General features: G+C 48.9%; 1 protein-coding gene across 1 annotated transcript in view; it reads right to left on the bottom strand.

The window, feature by feature from the left end:
* ADGRF5 (adhesion G protein-coupled receptor F5) overlaps positions 1-12,217 on the bottom strand; it is a 62,923-nt gene that overhangs the window by 23,731 nt on the left and 26,975 nt on the right. The window contains 5 exon segments of the mRNA XM_048506664.1: positions 267-491; positions 3,035-3,256; positions 4,945-5,109; positions 7,978-8,193; positions 10,948-11,183. Coding sequence (XP_048362621.1) covers positions 267-491; positions 3,035-3,256; positions 4,945-5,109; positions 7,978-8,193; positions 10,948-11,183 — 1,064 coding nt within the window.

The following is a 12,217-nucleotide window of genomic DNA, read 5'->3' as shown; positions in this document are numbered from 1 at the left end:
GAGATGGTTTGCTATTGCCTGCCCCTATGTGGCAACTCTGGACTTTCTGGATGATCTCCCACCCAAGTATTAACCACGACCAGTAATCCCAGAATGGGCTGGCCTCTCTCGTGTCTGAAAGAAAGAAATATTTTGGGTTCCTCCTATCTGTAGTATCATCTCTTTAGTAAAAAAAGAAACCAAACCAACAAGGCTCACTGATTATTATTTTTTTGTAAGTTCCGCTTTGGGAGATGTGAGGGCAATGCCCTTGCATTCTTTCTTACCGCTCTGAATAGTAGAGGGTCTGTTTCCAACTGTAAATGTCACAGTATAATTCTCCATTTGGTCTGAGGCTACGCAGCACTTCAGCACTTGGGTCCCTGGGCAAGGGATGGTGGCTTCCAAGGGATCTCGGACGATGTTTTGTTGCAGAGGCAGAGGAATCACTTTCATTGCTAGATACGCAGAACTGTTCAGAGGCCCTTGGAAGAAGGTGCATGTATAGGTGCCTTTAAAAAAAATCAAAACATGCATTTTTATCCACGGTCCTGAAGTCAAGAAACCAGTGACCAACAGAGTCTGAGGAAAGTTGAAAGCATCACCTGTACTGGAATTCACCTACACTGAAACACACACACATGCAGCTGTCCAAACCTCACTTCTCTTCCATAATAGTATAAATTTCACCTGGAAAGCGGCAGTTTAGTTCCCATTCTCCCCTGAGCCCAGGATGTGGGACCCTGAGTGTCTGGTCATGGGCCCATGTTTGGACACACACATCTGTACCGAGGCTATGGAGTTGAAATGCCCAGGCCTCGGGAGGAAAATATAAAGAAGAAGATCCACCGAGGCAGCAAGTAAAGATTCTGGCCCTGGGTGCCTCTGTGCCGAAGAGCAGGCTGAATGTGGTGTTGGTCAGCACCTCATTAGAGAGACCACCTGTGATACCAAGCAGACATACCAAGCAGACATTTATGCTGGGATCATGATAAAAGTGCAATATCTTTTGCCTCAATATTGCTTTTAAGTAATTTCCTTGGGGAATCAGTCTTTGTAAACGTAAGTGTTAGATCTCCTACTTGCCTCTTGCATAGCCAGTCTGCCTCTAGCTAATTCCCCCACCATTCGGAGAAGAAGACCAGACTGATTCGGGGGAGCCAAGGAAATAAGCAATGGCCGCACAAGGCCCGGGTGCAAGAGCAATTAGGTTAAAGGCTGATTGGCTCCCTGGGGCTGAAGGAGGCAGGGCAAATAAAGGGAGATATAAAAGGAGGCCATGAGGAAGGACGCAGCACAACGTGGGGTGGGGAGGCTGAGTGCCACTCCAAGGGAGGAAGGGAGGGAAGGATCTGTGGCCCACAGCCTGTGTCCTCCTGACCCCCAATTCTGAGGCCTGGGAGGAATTAGTGGGGAGAGCATGACAGGGCAGAAAGCAGAGGGCGAACTCGCACAAGGGGGAGTGTAACAGACTTGTCCCACCCTGAAGTGCTGGTGTGAAGCAGGCCTGCTTAAAGAGACCTGGGTGACAGTAAAAGTAAGGCAGCAGGCCCTAATTTAAATAAAAGCAAGGTGATTGGTCGATGGAAGGCACTGTTGCCCCTGGTCAATGTAAGGGGACACTAAAACACTGCTAGATATTTTGGATGCTGTGTGGTTTCCGGGCTGTATGGCCGTGTTCTAGCAGCATTCTCTCCTGACGTTTCGCCTGCATCTGTGGCTGGCATCTTCAGAGGATCATGATCCTCTGAAGATGCCAGCCACAAATCTGGCAACATCAGAAATGCTAGAATTTCTGGCTCTTAATACAACTATCGGCCGTGAAAGCCTTCGACAATACACTGCTAGATAAACAGAAAGACAGAGAGAGCCTGTCAGACAGTTCTCCTTTGGGAGTTCTGAAGAGAACAGCTCGTGTCCAGTTGAGAGCAGAGTCTGTGGAGGGAAGTCTCCCCGCTCTGTCTCTGGGGAAAAGGGATTCTGGTCCAGCTCAGACAGCTGGCAGGATTCTGGTGACTCTCCTCAAGCGAAGGAAGCTCGTGAGAGGAAGGAAGGCCCTGGCTTTTTGGTGCAGAGCGAAGCGCCGGCCAGAGGCTTGTCAGCAGACACTGACCAGACCCAGGTGTCTGTCCTGCCCCTGTACCAAACCAGTCTGGGAAAAGCCCGTTCCAGTGGCAGTGAGGCCAGTTTGGGAGTAGAGTGAGAGAGGGATGCTTTGTATGCCAGAATCTCACAGGGCATAGAGTGTGTGTGTGTGTATTCAGTGGGTTGTGGATCAGAAAGGACTAGTGTCTGTCTGTGAGGAAAAGCAAAGTGTGTAAAAGCCAAGTCGTTTCTGAAGAGACACCTGCGAGTGTCTGTGTATGTGTGTGAAACCTAAATAACAACTGAAGCCCTGTAACTTTTACGTGAAAAGAACCTCTCTGAAACCATCAAGCGTTAGTACCACTCTGAGCCAGTTTAAGAAGCCTTTCTTTTGTTTTTAAAATAAATTTCATTCGTTGTGTTCAAGTTACCCTCATGCCTGTCTGCGTTTGTGTGTGAGAGGTGGAAGAGCGCCTGTCTGAGAGACTAGAATCCCAGCCAATTTTGAGTTCCCTCCATTTTTTTGTATATGGGACTCTGAAGGACATTCCCCTCGGACCAAGAGCGAATGTGAGGTGGGATCCTTTATTATATTTGGCAGCCAGCAGCAGTTTTTGGGATTCCCAGTTCCTTCGCTTTAATGGTGGCAGCAGAGTAAAAAGAAGATCCCTGAACACTAGCCTGGGATATTTTGGGTGGCCAAGGAAACCCCACTGGTCAGTTTAGTGGGAACCTTTATTGCAGGCCACCCATCCCGTTGCAATTGGTGGCTAGTGATGGGTTAATATCTCTCCCTAGCCAGGAACATAAGCACCTCCGTTACAGGGAACTCACATCAGGACTCCTGCACAGCCCTGGGAACAGGGGCGCAAATGAGGGTCTCCTTGCGGCATTACTTATATGGTTGGGATCTTCCGATTTTACTCTGACCAGGGGCAGCAGAGGGGTCAGTGGTGCCTGTTTTACTCACCGGTCCAGTTCTGAGTAGCCCTGGGTACATCCAGCACAGACTCGGCTCCGTTTGGGGTCTTTGTGGTACTGAACCACCTGCTGTTGATATCCGGAACAGGGTTTCCATTTTGGATTTCCCAGCTGACTTTGTCATAGTTGCTCACATCACTCCGGCACCTCATGGAGAATTGGTCCCCCTGAGAAACTTGGCCATTTGCGCTGGAGACAAGGGTCACGCGTGCTGGCAAAACAAAACCCATAAGAGCCTCGTTAGGGTGTCACAGGCCAGATGTTGTCCCTTCGGGTTTCATACACAAAACATGAGACCAGCGGAAAGCAGCCAAGAGCTGAGCTGTTCCTTCCGAGGAACCGAGTGGCGAAAAAACCCTCCTGAATTACTGGGGGTCCCATGAGTGAATGTTCCCTCTCTGAGACTCTTCCCACCCTGGAAAACCACCTCCTTGACGTTGGCATAGAACACTGTCCTTGAGAGGCTATATTTTCACAGTCATGGTGTTTTGGAAACAGGTCAGCATTTCCATAAGCAACCTCCTGCCTGTGTTCTGAAGGGCCACCATTTTAGGAGAACCAGTTTGGGAGGGCCATTCTGGGAGATTCTTCGGAACAGCTCGGTTCCGATAGCAGAGAAAGAAGGCAGGTTGGAGGGCACTTCCGTCTCTCCTGTCTCACGACTGCACGTGGAGGCAAAGACACGCAAAGCTGCCTCCTGCCGAATCAGATGGTCACAGTCAATCTTGTCGAGTCAGACTGGCACCCCCACTCCCAAGTCTCAGGTGAAGGTCTTTCGCATCACCCCCATCTGATATGTTTAACTGGAGATGCCAAGAATCGAACCTGGGACCTTCTGCATGCCAAGTGGATGCTCTCCCACTGAGCCGCAGGCCCTCCCAACTATGGTCCATTGCTAGATTTTTTTTAAAATGCCTCACATAACTCTCATAACACAGCCAGAGGCAGCGGCTTCCCACCAGCATAAATGAAGCTGGTGGAGCATCGGGCAGTCCTGACACTACCGCTGCCCGCAGGGGCGGCTCCGCACTGAGCCGCCCAGGGTGTCTGCAAGGGACTTACCTTGCCTTCCTTTGCAGCTCTGGGCAGCTGGAAAGACACACGCACGCTGCCCTCCAACCCTCAGGGGTCACAGGTCAGCGTGGGGGTGTCTTTCAGCCTCCTTGGAGCTGCAGAGGAAGGCAAGTTAAGTCCCTCACAAATACTGGAGAGGCCAAATGCGGTGGCCTCACACCAGTGCGGTTCGCACCGCATTGGTGGGAAGACGCCACTTTTAAAAAACCTCAGGGAGCGAGGTTTAAAAGCGGCATCTTCGCGCTGCTTGGGCGGGCCCACCACAGCGCTGCTGCGAAGCAGCCACGCCTGCTGTGCGAACAGTGTGTTTTAACCGTCCCAAGGGCACTTTTTCCACTCATGCAGAAATAGCCTATATCTTTTTTAAAGAGAGTTCTGCATTGTCCCAGAATCAGTCCAGGCAGGCAGCTTCCCGACTCCACTGTCTACACCTTAGTCGGGGCAGTGCGGTGATCAGAGTGTCAAACTGGGACTTCAGAGACCCCAATCGAAGTCCCCACTCTGCCCTGAAGCTCCCTGGGTAACCTCAGGCCATTTGTGAAAAAGCCACCTTCTCCGACAGGTTCATTCAGAGTTGAGCATTTAATTCTCCCTGTGGTGATGTTTTGTGCTGATGGCCTCCAGTCCTTGTGCACAAGGACAACCAGTGTCTAAGAGGTGGAGAAAATCCTAAAGATTGTTGAGGCTCAACAGTGCCACCTGGAGTGTCTGGGATCTTGGACCCCAGAGATGCCATATGAGAACGAGCCATTCACTTCCACACTGGATCACCTGGGCATTTCACACTGGATCACCCGGGCATTCCACACACAAAGGGATACTTACCTTTCCGCAAATACTTCACATAGATGTGTTCACTTTGGCGAGAACCATCTGCCGTGCTCAGCTCACATGTGTAAGTTGTGGTGGTACCTGACTTGTCTGCTGGGCACTGAGATTCATTGGCCTGTAGCAAGTATTGGGTGCAGTTGGATGTGGAATAGTTGGTTCCTGTGATAAAGGGACACAGCTGAGATGACAAGCAAAGGTTTAGCTTTAAACAATCTTAACGTCGCTTCTACATTACAGGCACCTTTATTCCAAAAGAATCGCTTAATAGCAGCTGTACTCAGTTCAGCCCTTGCAGGGGCATTCGCTATATGCTATATGCAAATTATTCTCACACTCAGATATCTATAAGAGTGCACCTGTTCCACACTGACAGAGTTTATCCACCACTTCTGCAAATGCTTACTATTACTGCACGCCATGATTTTAGTTATCCCATAGTTAATTTCCAGGTTGTTATCATGGCAATAGGTTGCAAATGCATTTAAAGCTCGCCTTAAGGCTATGGGAGAGCGTGCTAGAAAAATGGTGTCGTCAGCATATAGTAATGTAGAAATGTGACGATCTGCTAATTCAGGGGTAGAATTCTAATCTCCACATATGCAATACCAAATCATTAATATAGAAATTAAATAATAAGGGAGCTAATATGCACCTTTGATTCCTTTTTTGGGGTATTTATAGCCTCAGTTAGGTGCCCCTGAGGATTACATCTAATCTTAGTGGAGGTATTTTCATATAGCACCCTTATTAAGAATAGAAGTCTCTTATCTATATTAGTATGGTCTTCGTATTGAGGAATTGATGGAAACAGAACGTACTCATGACAAAACAAAATTAAACAAAAATTACCAGACGTGGTAAGGAGCCATGATATAATCAGAATCAAAAACATTGTTTTTGATTCCAGCATACTGAATAAAATCATGATTGCTCCTTATATTAAGCACCTAGATGTTCCTGATCTGTGAAGAAGTTTCATGCTGATCAGACATAATGCCCTACCAGCAGTGGCCTTAATTGGCAAATACAATAAAAGACTAAGAGAAGAATGCTTATGTTTATGCCAGGATGGTTCTATAGAATTGTTGGAGCATCTTATATTCGACTGTAGGAATTTAGACCAGGAAAGAAGGAAGTTAATTAATCCTATTTTTAAAAAATATCAAGGTAGAGACAGGAGGACACTTATTTCCATATTGGTTGCTAGAACCGATATAGGTGTGACATGTGAGGTTGCTAAATTTGCCTGGATAATTTGTAAAAGGGATAAGGAAGGGTTTTAGCTTTTGTAATGATTTATTTAATATTTTAATTGTTAGGACTTTGGCTTGTTGATTTTATTATTTAAGTCAATCTGATGTTTTAGTTTATAGTAATTTGTTGGATATTGTTATGTTTTTGGTCTATGATCGCAAATAAATTTCAATCAGACAAACAAAGGGTGTACCATCAAGAGGGCAGCATGCACCACCAATCACAGCTGGCTCCACCCGCCACACTGTGCTATCTCTTTCTTATCGTTTTGCTTCTGGATCAGGGTCCAGAGATGGTTGGATTTCCTAAAACAAAACTAGAAATCAAGATGCATCTGTTACTTGTCCCCAGACCATGCCTTCAAAACTAGCCCTGAATTACAAAGCCATCACTTATTAGTGATAACCAAGTTAGTAGGTGTGGGATTGTCCTCCTAAGGAACAGCACACCTCTTCCATTACAGCCAAAGGGGAATGTCTGAGTGTGTAAGCAGGCTGCACATTTTTGAAGACAGAGGCACCAGACTTTCAAGGTAGCTCCAGGAGGCCCTCCTGGTGATACCATCCAGGCTTGGTGAACTTTTCTTCTGGAGGTTCAATTTTATGGGCCCCCAAAAGGCTTATTTTGTTTCCCCACTCCTGCACATGAAGCCTGCTGGATGAGTTATCTCAGAACTCTCTCAACTCACCCCACCTCCCGCCCCCAGAAGCAAAGTTCACCAAGCCTGGATTCTATTACCAGGAGGTCTCCTGGAGCCACCTTGAAAGGTGCTGTGGGCACCCAGTTGAAGGTGAACCTGATGCCCACAGCATTTGCCCCTCCCAAGCAAACCTCTACCACAGAGCCAGCTGGGCTTTAAAAATGCCCCCCCAATCAGGCCGAAACGTGAAAAAAAGCCAAAAAACACTTTTAAAAGCCTGAATACCTTGCACTTGGATTCGTTCATATTCAGGCAGGGCATATTTGGCCAATTTTTGCCAAATATGCCCGAATTCGCCCAGCTTCTGGTATTCGGTAAATACCAGAATCTGGTATTTGTTGCATCCAAATCTTCAAGCCTAGCTTCTGCTTCGTGTGGCCCACCTCTGAGACTCAGCAAGAAACAACATATCAGCAAGCATTTCCCCACTCCTGAGGTAGCTCAAAGAAAGCCACAAAGCTTCCTCCTCTTGCTCCTCTTACATAGTGCAGCCGTGTGACAGAAAGGTAAGAAGAGGGCTTGGCCATTTGAATGGGCACCAGAGCAATTCCCCCACCCCTGGCATCTCAGGTGGGAGCAGCAAGCAGAGACCTTTTCCCCACCTCGCGTCGCAGGATCTTGGTTTTGCTCTGAGTGGTTTGGAGATGAGAGAGGGGAAGTGCAAGGGAGTTCCGGTCTACACTGAGGAACAGCTGCTCTGCAGGGTCTGAGGGAGAAGTGTTGCCCATCATGTACGCCCTGATCCTTTTCACCAGGAGATGCCGGGGACGGAGTCTGGGGCCTTCTTCCTTCAAAGCAGATGCTCTACCCATGAGCCACTTGTTTGGCTAAGTCCACGAGGCCTCTTGCTTGGTTAAGCCTGCGAGGCCTCTAGTTATGTGCCTTGGAGGGGTCCTCCAATTCATGGCTTCAGAAGGCCGCTCTCAATCCTTTACGTCAGCCTCCCTGGGCTCCAAGCTTTTTGTACAAACAAATTGTAAAACAACATCGCAGTCGATTCGTGAAACTCTCACCTGAACCCCAGGCAGAGAGATGGCGACTGAAATGCCAAGAGAAGTTTTCGTGTTTCCTACCTGAAATATTGATGGCTCCGTTCGGTTTCCAGTGAACATCAAAGAAACTCATTTCCATATCAACACAGCAGCTCAGCTCTCTCCTTTCGCCATTACACACCATCACAATGTCCTCGGACTTCACGATTTGGATTAAAGAGACACTGATGTTCCCCTTTGCTATGTGCATGGTGGGTATGGAGGTATCCCGTTCAGGAAAAGCGCAACTATAATCGCCTGCAACAGGAACAAAACAGGTGGCTGAAAGAGTTCCCCCTCCCCCATTTCCTCCACTTTGGGGGATTCAATGACCCATCTGTCAACTTTCCATCTCTCCTCTCCTCCACAACACTGTGTGGAAACAAGCCCTGGCTCTCAGCCAACCCACACAAAACAACCACTTTGCTGTTCTGAGGGGAGGGTCCTTCCCCCCTCGTCCATTTTTCCTCTAGCAAACACTTCAGGGACTACAGCTCCCTTTCACAAAGGCATCACACGGACACATGCACCTGCCTTCTGCTGAATCAGGGCCCTGGTCCAGCAAGCCCAGTACGGGCACCTCAGGCTGGCTGAGGCTCTCCAGAGACTCAGGCGAAGGCCCTTCATATCACCTGCTGCTGGTCCTTTAAACTGTAGATGCGGGGATTGGACCTTGGGCCTTGTGTGTGCCAGGAAGCTGCTCTGCCAAGAAGCGATGGCCCCTCTCCACTGGAGCACAACACAGGCCCGTCAGCACCACAAGATGTCTGTTTGCTTCTGCTCTTGACATACAAACAGGGGCATCCTGGGTGGAGAGACCCCCCCCTCCATTCCGTTCCAGTGACAGTGATGGGCTAAGAAGGGTGTCGCTCGGCTACAAGGGATCATGCCCAAGCAGGTCTACTCAAATGCAGCTCACACCCAGGAAAGTGTTCTTGGGATTCCACGGTAGCACAGCTGCCCCTGTGGCCTGTAACTTTTGCCCGTGTCCACGGAAGTCAGCCCTACAGCACTTCACAATCTTTAGCAAGTTAGTGCCTGACAAAAAACCCTCATGGTGCCATCCTCAGAGGGCATTAAGGTAACCGTGTAACTTGATTCTCCCACTCCGCCCACCCACCCACGCACACCCCTCATGAAAGAAACCTGTCAGGAAACTGGCAACATAGCTGTGTGGCAGCAGGAGCACACACCCCCCATGGCCAAAGAGGACGCCACGCCACCTGAGGCTGACCAAAAGCACGACCGTTCATTCAGAGTAAAACGAGAGGCTACGCTGTGGGGAAACAGAATAAAGAAGAAGAGGAAGAGAAGAGTTTGGATTTATATCCCCCCTTTCTCTCCTGTAGGAGACTCAAAGGGGCTTACAATCTCCTTGCCCTTCCCCCCTCACAACAAACACCCTGTGAGGTGGGTGGGGCTGAGAGAGCTCCGAGAAGCTGTGACTAGCCCAAGGTCACCCAGCTGGCGTGTGTGGGAGTGTACAGGCTAATCTGAATTCCCCAGATAAGCCTCCACAGCTCAGGCGGCAGAGCGGGGAATCAAACCCAGTTCCTCCAGATCAGAATGCACCTGCTCTTAGCCACTGCTCTTAGCCACTACGCCACTGCTGCTCCTAAAGCTGTGCAACCGGCAGCTACTGAATTGCCCACCAAAGGAAGACGACTGAGAGGAGCCAGCGGACTGCCAAAAAGATAAATCAGTGGGTTCTAGATCAAATCAAGCTTGAACTCTCCCCAGAAGCTAAAATGACTAAACGGAGGTTTTTGGGTCACATCATGAGATGACAAAAGTCACTGGAAAAGACAATAATGCTAGGAAAAGTTGAAGGCAGCAGGAAGATCCAATAGGAGATTGATTGACTCGATAACGGAAGCCACGGCCCTCCATTTGCAAGACCTGAGCAAGGCTGTTAATAATTGCTCATAGGGACACCAAAGGCTCAGGGGGACATATGGGATCAAATATCCTCGGGCTGCGGCCATTTAGTCACGTGGGGGGTGGAAAATTGCCACCCCTCCTCCTTCCCCCGGGTCCATACACTGATTTCAAGACAAGGTCGTGGTGGGGGAGGGCAGCCACCCAAACTCAGATTTTGCACTGGGTTACATTTTCCCTAGATACACCTCTGAGGGACACCCTACGTCAGAAGCCACTTGATGGCACTTAACACACACACAGTTGACGGGGCGAAAGAACAAAGCTTGTTTCCACCTGGGGATGTTCCTCTGGCTGACACACAGGTCACCCCCCCCCCCATTTTCCTTGGGAGCTTCCACGTGGCTCATGGGGCAGGGGGTTTAAGCCAGAATAAAGAAAAACCTTCTGAGGATGTATGTCTGTAGTGACAGCCAACTGTGCAGTACCCCGAATGGGTCAATAATGTCCCCAAGAGGCTATTTTTAAACTAACTGAATCTTTCTGAGAACGTGGGGATTCCCCTGGGCTTGCAGACCCCAGACAGCTGCTGTGGGTGCCCCGTGGGGCAGATGTTTCAGTCCACAAGGAGGCCACCCCTCAGCTACCAGTTAGAGGAATGATTAATAAATAAACAGAACTGAGCATAAGATAGTTCCTGAATTTCGGTCAGGAGGGATATCAGGTCAGCAGTCAACCTGGGCATCCCTTCTCAAAGGAGGTTATGACAGGAACAAGAAAGCCCCTCTTATTTGTTGCTGCCTCAGCCCTACAGAAGCTGCCCGCTCACTCTTCTGGGTGGCTCCTGGCCCCTGCCCATAACAAAGTGCCTGACGGATTTCCTGTCTCCCTGCTCCCACCCCCCACTTCCCCTGAGCAGGAGACAGAGCTGACACTTGGGCCCCTTCCACGCTTGCAGAATAATGCGTTTTCAATCCACTTTCACAAATTGTTTGCAAGTGGATTTTGCTATTTCACGCAATAAAATTCAGCTGCAAAGTGGATTGAAAGTGCATTATTCTGCACATGCAGAAGAGGCCTTAGATCAAGCACTGGTCAGACCCAGTCTGTATTTTGCTCTCCATTTACAATTACCAGAATCATTTGGCAGAATGTGTCGGATTTTCAGCACTGATATTGACTTTCCATCTGAATGTGCACTCGTTATGGAGTGCCTGCTGCCGTTGGAGATGGGACTGTCCCCAAAAGTCCAGGTCACGTTGTTCGAATTTGATTTCGACTCACACCTCATGGTCACCGTGTCCCCCTTGAAAATCAGTTCGGGCGAAATGGAGATGTTTGTTCCACCTGGAAAGGCAAAATCAGACTTCCTCAAAACGCATGAAAAATGAATATTGCCCTCTGATATTCTAAAAATTATATAGCATAGCATTAACACCGGATAAGTATTGTGCCCTTCACAATTTATCTGGGCCTGATCAGAACGCATTCGTGGACAAAAAATCTTCGTTTAAAATATTTTTACTCTGCCTTTTTTACACAATAAGGCCCTGAGGCAGTGCATTAGGACAAATAAAAACATCTAATGAAAACACATACCACGAAGCCACAGGCCTTCCACTAGAGGTACCAGCTGGATATTAGGGATTTTGAAAAACTATTGGCTGCCCAGGGAGGCGGAGTGGCAGTCTTCAAACAGCACTTGGACAGACACTTCTCAGGGATGCTCTAGGCCAGTGGTGGCGAACCTATGGCACGGGTGCCAGAGGTGGCACTCAAAGCCCTCTTTGTAGGCACGCACACACAGAGTTCATTGTGGGGGGGAAATCACCCCCACACACACATCTAGACTGGCCTGGGCTGCTGGACTTGATGTGCATGCACCTCAGCGAGCAGGGAGGACTCGGCTGGAGGGCCTGGTACCTGTGCTCCAGATGGCTTCTGCCCCGGGGGGGGGGGGGATGGCGAGGCTGCAGAGATTTATTTATTTAATTTATTTATTTATAATTAGTCTTGTATACCGCCCTTCCCCCGAAGGGCTCTGGGCGGTGAACAACATGATAAAAACAATAATTACAATACCCCCATTAAAACAGATGAATAACAATGCATTGCAGTGGCGTCCAACATAAACACAGACTTCATAAATCCACCCTGGAAAAACAAAACAGAGAAGTGAAGAACCCAGGAAGTAAAGGGGAAAGGGAGAAAGGAAGGGCACACCTCAGATGCTAGAGAGGCCCAGAGCGGCGCATGTGGGACTTGCTGGAGGCTATAAGAGGCTGGCCCCTGCTTGAGGGGGTTATTCAGGTTAAATTGCCGCATTGGCACTTTGTGATAAATAAGTGGGTTTTGGGTTGCAATTTGGGCACTCGGTCTCGAAAAGGTTCGCCATCACTGGGCT

The sequence above is a fragment of the Sphaerodactylus townsendi genome, linkage group LG01 (genome assembly GCF_021028975.2).
Source record: "Sphaerodactylus townsendi isolate TG3544 linkage group LG01, MPM_Stown_v2.3, whole genome shotgun sequence".
NCBI lineage: Eukaryota > Metazoa > Chordata > Lepidosauria > Squamata > Sphaerodactylidae > Sphaerodactylus > Sphaerodactylus townsendi.
The sequence above is the reverse complement of the archived record's forward strand: the minus strand, read 5'-3'. Positions and strand labels throughout refer to the sequence as shown.